Source organism: Huiozyma naganishii, chromosome 2, assembly GCF_000348985.1.
Source record: "Huiozyma naganishii CBS 8797 chromosome 2, complete genome".
NCBI lineage: Eukaryota > Fungi > Ascomycota > Saccharomycetes > Saccharomycetales > Saccharomycetaceae > Huiozyma > Huiozyma naganishii.
The window spans coordinates 310717-331258 of NC_035923.1; the positions used below are offsets into that span (position 1 = coordinate 310717).

Sequence of the window (20542 nt, forward strand, 5' to 3'; positions counted from 1 at the left end):
GTATATATATAGTATATAACCTAACTATATATATATACTATATATATATATATATATATAGTGTGAGAGGGTTGCGTGGTTGACGTGCATTGCGGTGGGAATAGTCTTTGAGATGGGGGTTTCGTAACAGGGCATGTCTGGTTCGCGCGCTGGAGAGACGCAGGTGAAACTGCTAGAGGTGCGGGAACAGATTCAGCAGCAGCTGTCACAGGCTATGCGGGATAGCAGTTTGTTCAACCCGCTGATTTCGCCCGGTCCTGCGTCGATCACGCTGTTGCAGGAGAATAATGGGTCCGATTCTGCTGCGGGGGTGTCCCTGGACTCGGGGGATGCAACGCCGCGGATGGCGGGTTCTACATTTGCCAGTGCGAGTGTCACGCCGCCCAGTGGTGAGACGCGGGACGCTGCTGGTGCGACAGAGTGTTGCAAGAGAGGGCTTGTCGCTGCGGCGGCACTGTCCCTAGCGGTGACAAGACCCCTGCCGCACAAGAGGAACTCAGTGGGGGGTGTTGGTGGTGCCACTGCAGTGGTGCCCAAGAGGTCGAACGAGCTGGCGTGTTGCTGCGGTATCTCCGGTACGATACACGCTCTCGATATGAGTGACCTTGTGCAGTGCAACCACTGCCACAGGTGGCAGCACATCGCGTGCTACGGGCTGAAGAGCAAATTGGAGATTTTACCGATCAAATTTTACTGTAACGTGTGTCAACCGGGGCTTGCGGCAAAGAATTATAAAGTGGCCAAGAAACTGGGGGCAAAGAAACGTGGGAAATCACTCGTGGGGACTGTACCCTTGGGCCAGACGGCTTTGCAAAGTCACTCTCCGAAACAACAACTCCACAGGTCAGACTCTGTCACTACAACTGTCTCGGACTCAAGGACTTCGTCTCCAAAGAACTTAAACTTACCTATATTCCATCAAACACAACAAATGCAATCGCCGCAACGAAAACACAGCGGCGACCATACACCGGCAGAGGAACTTGATGATAACAACGACTACGAGGACAAGTACGTCAAAATGTTTATTCAAGACCATGCAGACGACGATTGGGTTCTCCCGCTAAGGGAGAAACCACCCGTGGTACCACAAGATGAAATCTTGGAGACTCGAGGTGCACAGAGCGGTGTCTACGCGAAACGCGCGTTCAAGAGGGACGAGTTCATCTCACAGATCGCGGGTCTCGTTGACTTCCAAAAAAAATACATCGTTAACCCAGATAACCAGTACCGTATCTGGGGCACAGCACAGCCGAAAGTGTTCTTCCACCCTCATTGGCCAGTGTGCATCGACTCGCGGGGTTCCTCGTACGACGGTGTCGCGATCAATAATATCCGTCGCAGTTGCCATCCGAACGTCAAGTTGCAGACCGTGAAATTGCCCACGACAGAGACTCGCGTGGATTTCATGGTCACAGCGATAGACGACATAAACCCAGGTGACGAGTTGCTCATCAACTGGGAGTGGGATCTCCGGCACCCGATCTGCCGCAGCACTCAACTCTGTAGATGGGAACTCCGCGACAGAGTCCCTCAGCGACATGGACACTTTCTGGCTTATCCACTCCATTAACACCATCTGGCAGGCGTGCCCCTGCGCGTGCGGCCATGGGGCCCCCGAGTGTCCCCTACACAGGCTGAAACAGTTTGCGCAGGAATTCCAAGCAAGCCTCAAACCAATCGCAAAGAGACAGTCGACTTAATCCCCCTCACCTTTTACCATTGTGCACATACATACACAGCTTCATTATTTAATACCCTTGGGCCTTCACAGCTCATCTCTGTCAACACTCTCGCCCTGCTGTGACCCGGACATCGTGAACTTTCCAAAATGAAAAGTTTGACAAAGATTCGCGAGCCGATGCCGTGGGAGGGACCGCAGTTCAACTTGGTCAGTCCTGCGCTGGTTTGATCCGGGTACACACACACACACACAAGCATACGCGGCGGGCAGTACACAGGATATGGCGCACAGGGCGATAGTGCAGGTTATCATCACCGGGGCGCAGGTGTTCGGGAAGGCGTTTGCCGAGGCGTACCGGCAGGCCTCTGCGCAGTCCGTGAAGCAAGGTGCGAACGAGGTGTCGCGACGGAGGGGCAGGTCCGCGAAGGAGGAGTACGGTGGGATCACACTCGATGAGAGTTGTAAGATTTTGAACTTCGATACTGCAAAACCGGAGGAGTTCTTGGACCCGGAGCGTATTAACAAGAAGTTCGAGTACTTGTTCGGCGTGAACGATAAGGAGAAAGGTGGGAGTTTTTACTTGCAGAGCAAGATATACAGGGCTGCGGAGAGGCTGAAGTGGGAGTTACGGCAGCAGGAGGCCGAGGCGAAGGCAAAGGAGACGCCGCAAGGGCCCGACGGTGGCCAAGCGTCGAATCCTTCGCCTGGAGGTAAAGATACGACTCAGCAACAATAGGAGAAGAAACGACGCCATCTTCTTCGCCCTCAGCTGCTGCTTTTCATTGAATCATTGCATTAGAACCGGAGAAGCACCCCGTCGCCGATGCCCTGTGAATAGTTCCCATACACGTGTTGTAGGTACATCGTTCTTTTCCTGTTAATAGTATAAAACCATCAACTTTATTTATCTGCACGATACCTCTCCCACAAGATACAAAAGACTACACGAAAAAAGCAAGAAGAACTGTGTATATATATATAAAAAAATGTCTTACCATGAAGAAGAGCACTGCAGAATTCCAAACTCTCAGGCAACATTATATCACCCTCTGGAGACATGCACTTTCCTCCCCCAACATTGCCAAGCAAAATATAAAAATATAGTCTGTCTTGGCGGGAAGAGAGGACTCCCTCATAAAATAAATGTTATTCTAAGAAACCGGAAACGAAATGATACCTGTAGCCACCTTGTTTGGGGGTGGTCAAGTGCCATTCAGCTATGGGTTATATCGATGGCTTTAAAAATTCGCGTCCTAGTATTAACTAATCGCAGATAAGCAACTCACCTTCGGAATGGACTTCCTCCAGCAAAACTCACCACGACGGGAGAACTCGAATAATCAAACCGTTAGGTTTCCATAAAAATGTAATTAATTAATATTATCTTGAGATAGTATTAACCACTACTGATGATTGGCTTCTTTAAACGGAAATTAAAAAGTCTAAACATTGAGAAGAGGAAAGAAATTCGAAGATTGAAAAATATCGAACTTATTGTCTCCTTTTATACTTCGCGAGAATGTCTCTATTTTTCTCTAATCGTTCGCAACGGTTACCCTGACGGTAACAGCAAGAACCCGTCAGTGTAGGGTTTCCAGATACCCAGGGTGGTCACTGACGAGGATGTGGTCGGTGACGAGGTGTGGTAGGTGTGGTAAACATAACATGGAATATTAGCACTACTATTACTTTAGTACATCGGTTTACAGATGAAACGGATAGCATTCATAGGCAATCCCCGAAGATGGGCAAGAATTGACCCATCACGAGAACTGGCACTTTGAAAGTGTCCCTCTGCACTGTCCAGCACACGGCACAAGTCAGATATGCGCCGTTCTTCAGCTTGAGTCGACACCTCTTGAACTTCCGGTTTGCAGAGAGCATTTCTTCGGACACGTCCTCAAAGGCAAGGTACTTATGGAACAGCTCGAAGTACGAAAGCACGCTGTTATCGTCCCAGTACTCAAATATGAACTTGCTACCGTCTAGTAGCTCCTGTCGGGAGAACCCGGTCAACAGTATCCACTCGTTGCTCAGGTAGCACAGCTCGCCAGTGCGTCTCCAGACCGCGGCAGGCGTACAATTGACTAGTTGAATCATACTTTCGTACTCTAACAGCGACCGCTGCAATATAACCTCTTGTAGAAATAGATCTTGCTCTGTCATGGTCAACGTCAGAACGATAAACTTTGGCACGTAATCAGACAATAACTCCCTGAACAGTTCATTCACTGTCGCACCATCTGGTTGCGCATCGTACCTGTCCCGAAACAGCCTCTTCAGTCTTTGGTACGCCAAGTGGTAGTTATGCGTTTTTATCAAGTACTGTTTCTCAAACAACTCCTCAGGTGTCGTCACAAGTTCTCTATACTTTAACGGACTGAGTTCAATTTTCTCCCCAAGTGTGGAGTTGTTCAGGTTCAAAGAATTTGTACTGCTGCTGTTCACACCTGTGTTTACACTGTCCCTATCAGAAAGCATATTCAGGGAGATAAACGGCGTAGACATGTTATTTCTTTTTCGATCAATGGGTGAATCTGCCTGCATATTACTGATCCTGGGATTAGACTCCGTTGACACGATCGAACCTCGAAGACTCGTATTTCGCCCTGCGATATCCCTATCATCGCGCGGACCATCCAATTGTAACGCTCGGTCAATGTCTAACCCTTCCAGATGTAGGTCAATCGGATTGAGATCCATCGGCGAAAACGTAGCGCCTGAATCGGAGACCAAATCTTTCAATTTCATGTACTCATCGTTCGCCCATGTGCTATCAAAGATGGGGCTCATTGGGCTCTGAGGGTTGTCAAATAACTGTACGTTCTCACCAACACTATCGGTATTATCTACGTTACCGGGGTAATAGTTCACGTCAGGATTTACTGAACATAATGGTGGGTTAATGGCTTCGATGTTATTATTTGCTTCATTAGTATTATTACCAATGGTTTGTATATTGTTGGCGTCTTTGAAGCTTGCAAGTGTTTTTGAAGATGATATGTCGCTACTGCTACCAAATTCCTCAGACGACATATCCTCTGTAACCTGATCTATATTCGGTAAACATTTATAGTTTCCGTGCTGCTGCAACATCATCATCTGTTGCGGAGTACTCATATTAGGCTTCATCCGAATAGTGTGCTCGGGAGAAAAGCTTCCAAGAGAAGCTGCCACGGGGGCAATATTTGTGCCGTTTTGTTTCACACCCGTTTTACTCTTCCTTCTCGGCTTGATGTCCCTACATGAATGTCCGATATTTCTTCTGATGCAATTTTGACATGGCCTCCCTGTGTCGCACTGTATGTGCTTTCGACGACAAAACTCGCACGCTCTGGAGATAGACTTCCTCACTTGTTTTACCTCTGGGGGCAATTTCTTGGTCATAGCTCCATTACAGTACAGGTTCTGTTACTCAGTCCCTTATTTTCGATAACAATATCGAAGACAAACTCACTCACTTACCGGCAAAAGACAAACAAGTCACAATACCAAACGCACCAATATCAGTGGCTTGGCACCTACCCTGGCTTCACTGTGGACTAACAAGTATACTGCCTCCGCTACGCCTGTACTCGAAGAAAGGGACCCCGTTGTATCGAAATGTAATAATGTCTTTTCTTATAATTTTAAATTTACCGTTTATTCGATAAATCAATACGTGTGTGAGGATAACAGATCTTAGCAGTATCCGCGGGCATCTCTATTTTATTATTGCATGACCATGCCTTTATTGTTTCCCATATGCCGCCGTTTGTTTAGCTCGGTGGCGAAGATGCGGAACATCGGGATCATTGCACACATTGATGCGGGGAAAACCACCACGACAGAGCGCCTATTGTACTATGCGGGGAAGATCAATAGGATCGGGGATGTTGATACAGGGGATACCATCACAGACTATTTACCTCAGGAGAGGGCCAGGGGAGTAACGATACAGAGTGCCGCAGTTTCGTTTGATTGGCAAGGGAAGTGTCGAATCAATTTGATCGACACGCCTGGGCATGCGGACTTCAGTTTTGAAGTGATACGAGCTCTGAAAGTGTTAGATGGTTGTGTTACCATCTTAGATGCTGTTGCTGGTGTTGAATCTCAAACGGAAAAAGTTTGGAAGATGTCGAATGGTATTCCCAAAATTTGTTTTATTAACAAAATGGACAGGGTCGGTGCTGGATTCAGTAGAACCCTCAAAGAGATTATCACAAGATTGAACACCAGAGTAGCTGTGATTAATATACCATACTTTCAAGAAATGGAAAACAACAAGTCCAACGAACCGAAGTTCGAAGGGGTTATTGATATAATTGACAAGAAATTATTGAAATGGGATAATGAGGACGCCGATCAAGTTATTATAAAAGACATGACAGAAATGACAACATCAAGCATCTACAATGACTTTTTAAAGAGTAGAGAAACTTTGATAGAAACATTGAGTGAGTTTGATGAGGACCTAGTTGAACATTTTTTAAATGAGGCAGACGGAGACTATCTGGCGGTATCTCCAACTGTTATACATCAATCCATCAAAAAGCTAAGTTTGAGCAACGTTGTGACTCCGGTCTTATGTGGGTCATCATTTAGGAAAATTGGTGTTCAGCCGTTACTAGACGCGGTGGCGTCATACCTACCTTCTCCTTTAGAAGCCAGATTACCTGAGCTGAACAATAAAGACTTGCCGATCAAGCGCGACCCTCGGCAAGGTCTGATTATTAACAACAGTAAAAATTTGACCGTTGCACTTGCATTTAAAGTCATATCGGATCCGGTAAGAGGTACTATGGTATTTGTTCGAGTGTATTCTGGCATATTAAGGAGCGGCAACACAGTGTTCAACTCAACCATGGGGTCCAAGTTCAAGATTGGCAAGCTGGTTCTAATGAACGGCAATGTCCCCGAAGAGATAAATGTTTTGCGCGCTGGTGAAATAGGTGTTCTGACGGGTGCCACAATAGTAGGGAAAGTGTTTACAAGTGACACTATCATATCTCATTCGATAAAGAAGGATGGGATAAAAGCATTTGACCAAAAGAAGGAGTTAACCTTGCAAGTAAATCCATTGGTAATACCCCCACCTGTGTTCAGTATGGTTGTGGAACCCAAATCCTTAGGGAATAAGGAACATATGGAAGCCTCTTTGCAAAGATTGATTATCGAAGATCCTAGTCTCCACATCTCCAAGGATTTTGAAACAGGGGAGACATTATTAAGTGGGATGGGCGAATTACATCTAGAGATCGCTGGTGATAAACTTTTAAACGACATGGCTGCAGAAGTTTCATTGGGTAAAATGACCGTTTCATTCAAAGAGACCATTGATGATTGTACGGCCTGGGCTACCCACGACGACGGCAAAGGATACAAGATGTCACTTCAAGTTTGCTCGATACACAAGCTACCAGAGAAAGTCTCCCCCACAGTTCTCACTGAGTTAGAGCATGAGACATGGGTGCCCCTCAGAAATGATGACAATTATCTGGTAGTGGAGAATAATGAAAGATATAATTCAAACGGTGTATGGGAGCCGTTAATGTCGTATCAGTCTATTATAAATGCACTTTCTTCTAGCGCGTTGGCTATACTACAAAGAGGAGGTAAAATTGCTAATTTCCCACTATACTCCTGTGTCGTCAGAGTCAAGGGTGATTGGGAAGTGCCCATTGATGTGGAAAAACCCAGCGAGGTTCTAACCATATCAAAGAACCTGATCATGAAGGCTATTAGAAAACTCGAAAAAGACAAGTTTTCTTTACTCGAACCTATTATGAGTGTGGCTGTTACTGTCACTGCCAATGACCTAGGGAAAGTATCGCAGGATCTAACTGGCAGCCGGAATGCTACGATAGTCTCTATTGAAAATAGTTTAATGGCCGACAAGGATTCCGAGGGCTCTTTAAAGTTTCAGTCCATCGCGGAAGCACAGTACTTCCCGAAAGATACCACGTTAAAAATGGCTCAGTTAAAGAATCGAACTTTCGATATGAAACATATATTGGCGGAGGCACCATTGCATGGGATGATCTCTTATAACAAGAAATTAAGAAGTCTCACTCAGGGAAGAGGGGAATTTGACATGGAGTACCATGGAATGAGTAAAGTAAATAAAAGCAGAGAGGAGGAACTCTTGCAAAAAGCATAGGTCAATATACCGAAAACAGAACACTTGAGCTTAATCGAGAGCCGAATCTTGTAGATATGTAACAACTTCCTCCATTCCCAAACAGATGTTCTGTTTGTGCTATCTATTTCCAAATTATAGATTTTTTTCCTCAATTTTTTTTCAGTTTCGAGCTATGGCGTTTACATCATTTCCAGGGTATGTGCGAAAGCAGTTATACTGAAGGGGCAGCAATTGAACTATCAATTGAGAAAGACATCGCCAATTGAAATTAGTTTTCTTATTGTGACATGAGAAAGTTCTTTAAATCTTCTAAATCAGAGAAGTCTGGTGGCTCTGTTGCTTCTCTTGTTGGTCAGAAAAGTGCGTTAGATCTCATCAATAATGATAAGAGGAGCAAAGATAATACTACTGACGTTACGATACAGGCTTTCACCGAATTCCCCAGGATATTGGAAAGAAGATTTGGGGAAAGTTTAGGATACAGGATGAAAATGCTGTCCAATTTTACCAGATTGAATAAAGTGGGATTGGGTCCACCAGATTTGGTCCACATCACACTGTATGATAAGTTCCATAGAAATGAAATAGGAGAGTACTTTTACGTAACTGGGGTAGACGTTTCTGCTGAATCCACGCCTATTGCTTTGCTTAAAATGTTGAAACTGAACCGGAAGAGTAAATCTACTGGGCAAGAAAATAACGTCTCTACATACTGTTCCCTTAACATATTCAGTCATTGTGACTTGCGAATCAGGTATGAGGCAGATAGCAACACGTATCAAGTCAAAGTTGTGGACTGTATGAGTGGAGTTGACAAAGGTGCATTGACCGAACAACTTTGGGAGGAAGCGTTTGTGAGTTGCTGTCTGCGAAGCATCACGTTCAACTATGATAAAGAGCGGAAGCTGCCTGGGCTTATGGAATTTCCATTGGGAATCCACTCTACAAGCGATAACTTGCCTAGAAAAGTAATTGAGATACTGTGTAAATTTCTACCCAGGTGCTTAGAGAGCGGGTGGGATTCCACGACCAGCTTAAACTGTAATTTATTGCATAACTATTTGACCCAGAGCTTGTTGCAGTATATATCAATTGCTCCTAGACTAACCCAATTTGCATTTGATCTGTTAAGGAATTTGTGTGAGGTTGATTTGGAGAATGCAATATACTACAAGGTTGCCAAGATAGCAATTCTCTTTCAACAGGATGAAAACGATGTGGAATTTGTTTCATTGCTAAATACCACACTGGCATCATTATTCCCACTTTTGGACACGTTGGAGAAGAAAGACGCAAAGATGTTTCAAACGCTGAGCACGATTTCTGACCTTTTGAACCTGCAGATTAGGTTTTTGTTGGCGCGCGGAGATTTTGCATTAGCGTTGCCTCTTGCCATCAAATCCACCGAGGTGTCTCTGGACTCGTTCGAATCGTGGCATCTTTTGGCAATGTGTTACATGGAGATAGAAGAGTACGAAAAGGCTTTACTCGCCATAAATTGCATGCCTAATCTTCCCGTTACCGACAAGATCAAGAAGCGGTACTACTGTGAGCGGGCTCTGTATGATTACTACCAAAGACCCCTGGGCAACAAGGACAATCGGAACGTCAGTTTAGACTCGAACGAGTTCAATTTAGTTAGCAATACAATGGAGGGGAAGAAGGACGAGGATGTCAAAAAGATCATATTTGGAAGGTTGATAATGCCTAATGAATCCAGGAGGGGCTATATCGAACGTATATGGGGGGATATATGCTTGCAGTTGGGCCCGATATACGGCTTACACTCCTGTAACCTGATCAATTTTGTATCTCGTCACGAGATAGAATCCGTGCACGATATAAAACTGCTGCGCAGAAACAATGCTATGAGACAATACAGTCTGCCACAGCAGAGAGTATATGCTTTGTTGATGGAGTTGAAGAAGAGAATTGGGTGGAATAACCTGTTGGAACTGCGTGCGGGTATTTTTATTATGGACAACGAGTATCGCAACGATAACAGCCTCAACAGTTACGGCTACGGGAGGAACAAAGATGTCCCCTCGTACATAAGGCGGAAGCGCGTATGTGAAAGATGGCTGGACCAACTGTTTCTAGACACGTACCAAGACCTGCTCATCAGCAACGAAGCAGTACTGGACAATGCCGATGTGAAATTTAATGGGCTGGAGTGGGAGCTGCTGGGTCTCACAATGATGCGGGTTGGTAACTGGAGCGACGCCGTGGCATGTCTACGGACGAGTGTCACTGCGCGGTTCGACCCCATCAGCGCAGAAAAGATTCTCAAGTTGTACTTGGACTCGAGGAACCCGTACCTCCAAACGTGCGACCCGGTGCATCTAGATCCGGACCTGGTCATCGACCTTCTGGTGCAGAAGATATCCTACGACTGCCGGTTCTACGACGGGTTCCAGATGGCAAACCTACAAGTGCTTTTTGAACTATCGCAGGTACTGGGTACCGAAGCGATTAGAAATCGCGTGGCGATGCTTCCCTTCGCTGCAGAGGGGATCATCCAGCTCGTGGACTCGATGCTGGCGCACGTCGCCCAGCCGCTTGACCATCAGCCGCTCGCCTCGTAGTGATATACCGCAGTCACCCCTTTTGGTCACGTGGGAGACAGCAACCGGGGCGAAATAAGCAGAAAAACAGCATGAAAAATATTGAAAGTCGAGGGCATCGATCAATTGGATGATGAGGAAATTCGTCTGTCGTTGATACTGCCGGAGGTTGTCTGACATTGAGGTAGGGGAGTTGTGTACATTGTGAACTACTGCGTGCTTATCAGTGTGTTTTCCTGTGCTGCCTTTAAGAATAGGCTGCCCAGAGTAGGTGTGTTTTTTGAGCTGCAATTAGGTGCTCTATCTCTCCGTCTTTAATTTTTTTCTTTTGGGCTTTCTGTCTCTGACCCTCTTTCTCTATCTATCATAGACTTTGCGTAAGTGCCAACATTTGGCCTAGACAATAATCGAGAGTTCAATTCAAGTTAGTGCGCGATGTCTAACTCCTTTTGGAAGTTTGGGCAGGATTCCGCTCTGGAGTCTCCCTTGATGAACATTTTGAACCGAGCTTTTATTCGGATAAGCGATGGCGACAGCAGTCGTTACTTTCACCATGAGCGTGCCCGTGAGGACGCGAAACTGCACCGCAAGTGTGATATAGATACTGGTGATGATGAGAGCGCAGATGAGGGTGTGGAGGAAAATTCAGCTAAGTTGCCAGACACTGAAGCTGGGTATAAGGAGTACGAGCCGAACCTGGAGCTTTTGGACGAGTTGTTGGACGACGAGGAACTGTACACGGAATTGATGTGCTCGAATTTTAAACTCTTGATATATCTGAAATATCCGGCCGTTCTATCAAAACTAGTGAACTACGTCCTCGTGGATATTGAACCGTTGACTATTAGCGGAGAGACGACAGTAATTGTAAACACTGATGAGGGAGACGATAGTCCGGTTGGTGTTAGCAAGGCCGCTGATCAACTCCCGGGAGGAAAGGAAGCCAATGAAAACGGCACTGGTGCCAAGGACGCATCCAAAGAGATAGGAGATGAGGACCAAGAAGGCTCTTCGACAATGGTTTTTGAAACGGAAGAGGAGGCCGACTCCCGAAGGGCACACATTGCTGCTGAAATCCTGTCTGCTGACGTTTGGCCAATATCTGCTGCAATAATGGAGAGCCGCGAACTACTGGAAAAACTCTGGACGATCACGGATGTGGGAGAACCTCTGCCCATCGAATCCTCGACGTATTTCATGAAGATAAATGAGCGGCTCTTGGACATGGATATGCCAGGAATGGTAGATTTTATTTTGACCCAGAATGGCGTTGTAGACAAATTTTTAGCTCATATTGATGACCCGCCACTGATAGACTTTTTTCTGAAGGTAATATCAACAGATAAACCGGACGTCCAAAACGGGGTTATAAAAAAATTGAAGGAAGAGCAGCTGATACCGAAACTTGTAGACAGGTTGGGACCTAATTATGATTCCTCGATACAGTCTGCTGCAGCAGATTTTTTGAAGGCGTTATTGGCCGTGAGTGGTAATTGTTCTGACGAGATAACGTCCAGCATTGGCCCTAACGAATTGACCAGGCAACTTTCGTCGCCAGAGGTGATGGAAAATTTGATAGAGATAATGCTGAAGGGAAGCACATCACTAAGCAACGGGGTTGGAATTATCATAGAGCTAATAAGAAAAAATAACTCAGATTACGATGTTGTTCAGGTTATCCATACGACGGTGAAGACGCATCCTCCAAGCGATAGAGACCCGATATATTTAGGACACATGCTCAAACTATTTGCCAAGCATATGTCCAAGTTTAACGACATCTTGGTGAATAGAACACCACCAATACTGGAAACTTCTTTTGGCAGGATCGAACCGCTGGGGTTTGAACGGTTTAAGATCTGTGAACTGGTCGCTGAATTGCTGCATTGTTCGAATATGGGGTTGCTGAATGAAAGTAAAGGAGACTCATTGATACACGAGCGCGATGTTCTGCGACAAAAACTTTTAGAGTCGGACGAGATACCAAACGAAACAGAGAAAGAGAATGAAGAACTATCCAGTGAAATCAATTCTCTGCATATGGAAGACTCGATTTCTTCCGAGCAAACTGGGGACGATGATAAGTCAGATGTATCGAACGAAACGATCCCTGACGATGAAATGACCGAAGTAGAATTGCACAAAAACCCAACTATTGGTGATTTGCTAAAGTTCGCGTTATTGGATACCCAGATAATTGCCACAATATTGGAGATGTTTTTGCTATTTTCATGGAATAATTTCCTTCACAACGTTGTATTTGATATCGTGCAACAAATATTCAATGGCCCATTGAAGACGGGATATAATCGATTTCTATTGAAAGATTTGCTGTCAACCTCATCAATTACAGATATGATCATAAATGGCGATGAAGAATCTGAGAAACACCAATTGGAAACACATATACGGCTCGGTTATATGGGTCATTTGACGTTGATAGCAGAGGAGGTAGTAAAGTTTTCTGCGTACTTAGACGAGATGAATGTTTCGTTTTCTACGCCAGTAATACACGACCGTCTGCACGAGGCAAGATGGGTCAAATATACCGAGGGTGTTCTGACGGAGAGACGAGAAGAGTACGATACTGTCTTAGGTGATACTATCGACAATGAAGACGACGGTCCAGGGCGGAGAAATGGGATTCCCACCAATGACGAGGACATTGCATATCAAACACGGAATATAATATTCAGCAACGAGGAAGACGACGAAGAGGAGAAAAGCGATGAGCAGGAAGGAACAGAAGAGAAAGTACCAAATACGGACGTGAAAATTGTCGAAGAGGACGAAAACAGGCACAGCTCGGATGAGGAGGAGTACTCTACTTCCGCCGAATATCAACGCCATGACGTTGATTATTACAACCCGAACAGTCCAGCAACGTTTAGTTTAGGCTTGACTGGATCATATTTTGATGGCTGTGACGATGACGACGACGATTATGCTGAGTATTCCGATAAATTTAGCAATGAATTCACACCGGCACAGGATTTAGTTCCCATTGCAAACAAGAACAAATCCGATATAAATGTGAACCCATTCACAGAATACATGTCGAATCAGCTGGGTAGGGTGGCTAGCCATGGAGAAAATATCCATGACCAAAACCCTCTCTTATCTAATACTTACGATTCTGTCGATTCAGACGAGGATAGTGATGACAGGGCAACGGATTCGGACGGGGAGGTAGATCTCACCGCAGCTGAACATGCTGCCTGGCATGCTGAGGTTTCCTCATTGCACCCGCTGGAAAAAAAATCATCCTTTTCTTTACAAGAGGAGGATGTGTTCCAGCACCAATTTGAATGGGGAGATAACGAAGAAGAAGAGGAGGACCAGTACGCAGATCCGAACGACGACGGTCAGTCCTACGCCAAGAAGACCGTTTTCCAGTCTACGCTATCGTTCCCCCACAGTGGAGGTAGGATTTCGCCGAACCACTACTTTCCGGTAGAATGGGACTCACTCAGTAATGGAGATGCAACAACACAAGAAGATGACCAAGAACAACTGTGGTAAAAGACACTAGCCAAGGGACTTATAGATACTTCAGGTACTGTGAAACTACTTTTTAGTACTTGAACCGTCATCTTATATTCAGTGTAGCTTTTTTGTAATAATATCTTATTTTAATTGTTCAACAACTTACACCGTGAGACGCAAACAAACAGACTGTGAAAGCGCTTGAAAGAAATCGAAGTGGCTAGAAAATGTCTGCTAAGGGGACTGCTAGTAGTCAATTTTTGGGATACTACAATTTGCTTTCGGCACTTGGTTGGGGTTACATTCTTCTAAGAGTTGTGCTCTCGATTCTTATGTTTCGCGATGACCCAGCACACTTCTACCAAAGTACAAGAAACGTCGTCACTGCGGTCCAATGCTGCGCAACAATGGAGATTGTGAACTCTGCCCTTGGTCTGGTGCGCTCTCCATTGTTTACTACGGTTGCCCAAGTTTTTTCAAGGTTGCTAATTGTCATCGGTGTCTTCCAATACCTTCCAGAGACTGCTCTGTGCAGCACTGTCGTGTACAAGACTCTTTTGGTCGCCTGGTCGACCACAGAAATTGTTAGGTACTGGTTCTATTACAAGATGCTGCAAAGCCCCGCTGGTCCACCGAAATTCATCAAATGGTTACGGTACAACATGTTTATTGTCCTGTACCCACTTGGAGTAGCCAGCGAGCTGCTCCTATTGTTTTCCTCCCTGGATGTCGCCGCTACAAAGTACGGACCCTCTGTCCAATACGTGATTGTAGCATCAATGCTGCTATACATTCCAGGGCTACCCATTTTGTTCAAGCACATGTTGCGCCAAAGACGCAAATCAAACGCAGCCTTGAGAGCCAAACAACAATAGAACTGTGCCGTTAATGGTTTTAATTCTCACCTCAGGGGCAATCTCATGCGTATAGGAACATATATATATACGTGTAGAAATAGAGAGAGAGAGAAAGAGAGAGATGCGTGTGTGTAAGTAAACTTCGAGTTGCCCTTAGTGCTTCTTTTCACATTAAAGAACAATAAATTCATTATTAGACAAGAGGTGAAAGAACATGTAGACAAACACAAGGTTTGCACGTGAGACCAGAGGAGGCGTTAGCACACAGCGATGAACTTTCAGTTATGCAGGCCGATATGTGGCCGTTTACCTAAACTAGGTCTGCCCACGACTGCTATCATGGGGCAGGGCGAGAGGTTTTCTACATCAGTTGGGATTGCTATCTCCCGGAGGTGGAATAGCAGCAGTTTAGGGAGGAATGAGGAGATAAGCAAACCGGTAGGAACTTCACTGACTGATACCACTTCAACAGATATGGATACCACACCGCTGAAGCTTTCCAACGAATTGTATGCCATGTTCCGTATTCACAATAGACCGTATACCGTCACTGTTGGTGACACCGTCATCCTGCCTTTCAAAATGAAGGATGCCAACCTTGGAGACACTCTATGTCTAACAGATGTTGCAAGGATTGGTAGCAGAAACTACACGCTGGCTGGCGGACCTATAGATCAATCTTTGTATACACTCAAAGCCACGGTCATAGAGAAGACGAAGAGGAAGTTCGAAACAAGAGAAATCACTAAAAGAAGGCACAGAAGAGTCCGTACGGTTGCCAAGAAGGGAGATCTTACCTTGTTGCGGATCAATGAGCTAACCGTTCATTGATCAGTCAGGCTACCGGCCTCCCCCATCCTCCATTCTGTGTGCGTGTCTATATATAACCTGGCTGTGATGCGATGTTTTATTATTTCATACAACTTCCTGTAAATAACAGTATGTATCAAAGGATGAACTCACAACAACAATTATAGCTCAGTTTGTGTGGGCTGATTTGAGGTCGAATATGCCCTTTCTCAGGAAACTGGGTAGCGTGGGCCACATATCTACTGCCAACGGAAATCCTGGCTCGGTTCCGCCGTCAGGACAGGCCCCAAACGCGAATAATGGGTATGGCAAAAGGAAACTAGGACAACCGCAGCTTGAGAAGGACGTTCGGAGGAACTCATCGCTTGCTGGAACTCTGACTCCGCAACTTAATAGTCCAGGTACTTCTAGGAGCAACAAGACTGCATCATTGCTTTCAGATGATCTGACTGTGTACACTTTCGAGGACGCACAGGTCGGCTTGACTGGCGGGAGTAGGAAATCGTCTTCTGAAAATAGCAACAACAATAATAGCAATTCCCTGTCATTTGATAAGTTGATTCTTTCATGGGATCCCACAGATCCAAAAGAATGGACGCTGCAACGTGTTATATCTTGGTTGAAATTTCACGAGTTTCCGGACTCGTGGGTATCCACCTTCATGAACAACCAACTATCAGGCCACAATTTCATCAAGCTATTAGTATACGATAACTTCCAAATATATGAGCATCTTTTACCAGAGGGACCATTAGGATCGTTTACTAGATTTCAATTGCTGTTAAAGCAGACGATGAGCAAGAATGTGACCAATAACCACATCAGACAAAGAAGTAACGACAAAAGTGCACAAAAGAGGAGAACGTATCTCACATCATCTAGCACCAGAAGCTCAAGCGACTCTACGAAGCACATTAATGAAAGTACAAAATCACAAGTTGTGGATCCGGGCTCTCGGTCGGCTTCCGAATCCGCGGTACCTCATACACAGGGGGAGAAAAAACCCAGTAAGACCCCCCAGAGTAAAACAAAAGGACCGAGCTCTCTTTATAGAAGGAGTTTTATATCTTTACGAGGGTACGGTGCAGGGACCAACACAGAAAATATAGAAGATGACAAACATGCGAACATCAAATTAAACATCCCACTGAAATCATTTTCCAATTTAAACCCGTCCAGTAACAACAGCAGTGCGGGAACTAATGGGGGTAAGCAATCGTCTGCAGGAGGGACATCAACCCATTCTCCCTTGTCTCCCTCATACCCGGGTATTTTCAGAAGACATCACAAAAGCAGTTCCTCCGAATCCTCTCTGCGGAATGCCATATTTGGTTCCAACCATTTGAACTCTTCAAACAACATTCCGGCACAACCAAATGCGATTACAAATACTACAGACGAAGGGACAGATGCAAGGCCTACGTATATACACAACAACCTGTACAATCAACAGCATCATGGCACTCGGCATACTCGAAATAGTAGTCAACCAAATCCGTCAGCCGAGCCTCACCATAAGAGGCACAGTGTATCAAGCGATACGCTTTTGAGTCCAAGAAAATTATCCACGTCATCTTCCGCATCCTCAGGTAATGCTATTGATACTAGTGTTTTAAGACCGCCAAGGACAGAAGAAAAAGAAACACTATGGGGGAAATTTAAAAGAAGAAGTCAAATATATGCAGGATATTCACCCTTGACTGCCACGAGCTCACCATCAACGGTAAGCTCTAACACATTAACCCCTACTGGCGGGACACCATCTAGTAACAACGGTACCTCTTTTTCAAACGGTGCATCTACTGCTTCGAACACCAACAGCAGTAAACCAAACTCCAATTTAGCGCCTGTGTCAAAGCCGTCATCCACTTATAATGGTATAGCCACCTCTTTGGAAGAAAAAAAAAGCCTGCGGGGTATACCCCCAAAGGCGATACACCAAAACAAACTAAAGCTCAATCCGGCCGCTTGCCCAAAGAGAAGGATTTTACAGAAGTCCAATCCTAATAAAGAACAACGTGCATCTAAATCACCAAAAGCACCTAATGTTTTAAACAATGAGAGGAATATAGATGCCACCAAACAACCCCGTAAGTTGCATGATTTTAGAGTATCGGACGAAAGCAACAGATATCTAAAAAAATACTATCCTAACACCAAGAATAATGATGCGGACAACGCTTACATTTTTGTTACCAGGGATTCCAAAAACTTTATTCTCCTAAATGTGAACAAAGTCAGAACAAGCGAAGAATTAAAGAGCTTAATTGCAAAGCAGTTGAATTTCAGCAGCATGAAATTTAGTATTCATATGACAGACTTCAATAACAGTTTGGGCTCTCCGATCCCTGATGACGTCCTCTCCATATTTCATCAGCACAAGTTCGGCGGCACCACAAAGAAATTCTACATCAAGGATAACTCGACTCCTCGAAACAGGTCGAGAGCAGCTACATTACAGAACGAACCCCCGCACCAATTGAGGTCGATGGGCAGTAAGAACTCAGTTTTATCTAGAGCAAGTAGTGGAGTAACGGATGACGTATCTATTGCTACTTCTACGTCGGACCTTACTTCCTTCGATGATCATACCGGGAATGATCGACGGTATCCGCCTACACCAAGCATATATCATGATCCAGGGAATACTGCAACTCCGACTAACAGTAATGAGGAGCAAGATTACTGGAGCATCAAACAGCAAATCTTACCGGAACTCGACTCAACTCCGTTGAACCCCACATTCTCAATGAAGATGCCAGGTAGATTAAAAACCAATACACGGAATGATCTAGAAGATAATGACGATAAAACCCCTACAGCTAGCACTGCTGATGAAGCGAGGTATGTTGCATCTTCTTCGCCCATTGCTTCATCATTCCAAGTATTAAGGAAAGATGAGACCGGCGAGATTGACTTTAACAAAAGACGTGAATCTCCTTATGTTAATCCTGAACTAGCCCCTAGAAGAGAGGCACCCAAACCACCAACAAGTAATTCTCCACAAAAGTCAACAACACAATCAAAAGGACTACTGTGGGACGACCATACCTTAGAAGAAGTAGCACTAGGGTGTCAAAAATCCACTGAACCAGTCGTTACCACCACTAAAACTGCTGTTGTGCAGTCTGACTCTGAGTCTCCATCTACAGAGCGCATTGTGTCTTCATATACACCAGGTTCGACACACGTCTTGGTTCCTCAACCATATAAAGGTGCAACAGAAGCCTTGCGCAAGAAAAATTCGGAAGACGATATATCCTATAACCCTGTTTCCAACTTTTTGATGAAGCAAAGGGCCAACCGTTCAAATTCTACAGCATCTACGACCAGCTCAGTATTGCGCTCAAATTCTGTTTTGCTGAAGAGGAACGCATCAAAGAGGATTGTTTCGTCAACTTCTGCTGCAGATGTGTTTGTTGAGAATAACATTAACTTTGATGATGCCCCCGAATTATCAGATGATAACGATAGTAGTTCCTCAGATGATATCATTTGGTCCACAAACAACAGAACCAATACTGACCAAAAGATGTCTATAGATAAAAATGAATCAGATTCTGAAAAGGATAATATAGGTAGCGATCACGATGAACATACAATCAAAACACCTTCGACAACTTTAACACGTAAAATGACTTTGAGACCATCACCAGAGGAGGTTTACGAGAATTTGGAAAGATTTTTCCCGAGGGCTAACTTGGATAAACCGATTGTGGAAGGCATAATGTCGCCCACCTCCCCCAAGTCCACTGCAAATATGATACCAGAAAAATTGACTTGCCCATCTGATGAGGATATTTTTGTGCCCACAGTTCCTTTGAAACGCCAAAAAGCTCCGAAAAGGACGAAAACTATCAGAACTATAGCACATGAAGCGAGTGAAGCAAGAAAAAGCTCGCTTAAACTGAAAAGAAAAAATACAAAGATGTGGGGTACCAGAATGGTAGAAGTAACTGAAAAGCATATGGTATCCATCAACAAATCAAAAAATTCTAGAGGGGAATACAAGGAATTTGCTTGGATGAAAGGGGAAATGATAGGGAAGGGTTCATTTGGTGCTGTATATTTGTGTTTGAATCTGACTACTGGTGAGATGATGGCAGTCAAACAGGTCGAAGTCCCAAAATACAGTGCTCAAGATCAGAATATACTTGACACAGTGGAAGCATTACGATCGGAGGTATCAACTTTGAAGGACCTAGATCATTTGAATATTGTACAGTATCTTGGCTTTGAAAACGACCACGATATTTACAGCTTATTCCTCGAATATGTTGGTGGTGGTTCCGTCGGATCACTGATCCGACTTTATGGGCGGTTTGACGAGGCGCTCATTAGGTTTCTAACGGTGCAAGTGTTGGAAGGGCTAGCATACTTACACTCGAAGGGTATATTGCATAGAGATATGAAAGCGGATAATCTTTTGTTAGACCTGGATGGTGTTTGTAAGATTAGCGACTTCGGAATTTCCAGAAAATCAAAGGACATATATTCGAACTCGGATATGACAATGAGAGGTACTGTATTCTGGATGGCACCCGAGATGGTAGATACAAAACAAGGATATAGTGCGAAGGTTGACATATGGTCACTGGGCTGTGTTGTTCTGGAGATGTTTGCAGGCAAAAGACCTTGGTCAAACCTAGAAGTAGTAGCTGCCATGTTTAAAATTGGGAAAAACAAATCAGCACCTCCAATTCCAGAGGATACCTTACCTTTGATTTCTCAAGATGGAAGACAGTTTTTGAATGCGTGCTTTGAAATTGATCCGGATTTGAGACCAACTGCAGATAAGCTTTTATCGCACCCCTTCAGCTCAGTTTATGACTCTTTTGATTTCAAATCCACAAAACTTGCGCAGTTCATAAAATCAAATGATAAAATAAACTCTTCCAAATTAAGAGTCACTTCCCAAGAAAGCTTGAAGAAAGATTATTGAATATTTAGAATAGAATAACGAAATTAGGACATTATATAGCACAATAGTAAAAGCTTGAAAGCTTAAGGACAATGTTAA

General features: G+C 44.6%; 9 protein-coding genes across 9 annotated transcripts; 8 read left to right on the forward strand and 1 right to left on the reverse strand.

The window, feature by feature from the left end:
• Nucleotides 1-133: 133 nt before the first annotated feature.
• SET4 (Set4p) lies at nt 134-1573 on the forward strand (the record flags this gene model as incomplete). The annotated part of the gene is made up of 1 exon (XM_022611452.1): nt 134-1573. The coding sequence occupies one exon, from the start codon at nt 134-136 to the stop codon at nt 1571-1573; it is 1440 nt and encodes a 479-aa protein (XP_022462859.1).
• A 391-nt stretch (nt 1574-1964) lies between these two features.
• Nucleotides 1965-2420, forward strand: PAM16 (import motor complex subunit PAM16; the record flags this gene model as incomplete). The annotated part of the gene is made up of 1 exon (XM_022611453.1): nt 1965-2420. One exon carries the CDS (start codon nt 1965-1967, stop codon nt 2418-2420), a length of 456 nt encoding a protein of 151 aa, XP_022462860.1.
• Nucleotides 2421-3409: 989 nt separating this feature from the next.
• Nucleotides 3410-5071, reverse strand: GSM1 (Gsm1p; the record flags this gene model as incomplete). The annotated part of the gene is made up of 1 exon (XM_022611454.1): nt 3410-5071. One exon carries the CDS (start codon nt 5069-5071, stop codon nt 3410-3412), a length of 1662 nt encoding a protein of 553 aa, XP_022462861.1.
• Nucleotides 5072-5402: 331 nt separating this feature from the next.
• On the forward strand, nt 5403-7823 carry MEF2 (mitochondrial elongation factor MEF2; the record flags this gene model as incomplete). The annotated part of the gene is made up of 1 exon (XM_022611455.1): nt 5403-7823. One exon carries the CDS (start codon nt 5403-5405, stop codon nt 7821-7823), a length of 2421 nt encoding a protein of 806 aa, XP_022462862.1.
• A 269-nt stretch (nt 7824-8092) lies between these two features.
• On the forward strand, nt 8093-10390 carry CHS6 (Chs6p; the record flags this gene model as incomplete). The annotated part of the gene is made up of 1 exon (XM_022611456.1): nt 8093-10390. The coding sequence occupies one exon, from the start codon at nt 8093-8095 to the stop codon at nt 10388-10390; it is 2298 nt and encodes a 765-aa protein (XP_022462863.1).
• Nucleotides 10391-10804: 414 nt separating this feature from the next.
• On the forward strand, nt 10805-13891 carry SAP185 (Sap185p; the record flags this gene model as incomplete). The annotated part of the gene is made up of 1 exon (XM_022611457.1): nt 10805-13891. The coding sequence occupies one exon, from the start codon at nt 10805-10807 to the stop codon at nt 13889-13891; it is 3087 nt and encodes a 1028-aa protein (XP_022462864.1).
• Nucleotides 13892-14082: 191 nt separating this feature from the next.
• Nucleotides 14083-14730, forward strand: PHS1 (enoyl-CoA hydratase PHS1; the record flags this gene model as incomplete). Its single annotated transcript, XM_022611458.1, has 1 exon — nt 14083-14730. One exon carries the CDS (start codon nt 14083-14085, stop codon nt 14728-14730), a length of 648 nt encoding a protein of 215 aa, XP_022462865.1.
• Nucleotides 14731-15051: 321 nt separating this feature from the next.
• On the forward strand, nt 15052-15543 carry MRPL49 (mitochondrial 54S ribosomal protein bL21m; the record flags this gene model as incomplete). The annotated part of the gene is made up of 1 exon (XM_022611459.1): nt 15052-15543. One exon carries the CDS (start codon nt 15052-15054, stop codon nt 15541-15543), a length of 492 nt encoding a protein of 163 aa, XP_022462866.1.
• Nucleotides 15544-15721: 178 nt separating this feature from the next.
• On the forward strand, nt 15722-20464 carry BCK1 (mitogen-activated protein kinase kinase kinase BCK1; the record flags this gene model as incomplete). Its single annotated transcript, XM_022611461.1, has 1 exon — nt 15722-20464. The coding sequence occupies one exon, from the start codon at nt 15722-15724 to the stop codon at nt 20462-20464; it is 4743 nt and encodes a 1580-aa protein (XP_022462867.1).
• Nucleotides 20465-20542: the final 78 nt, after the last annotated feature.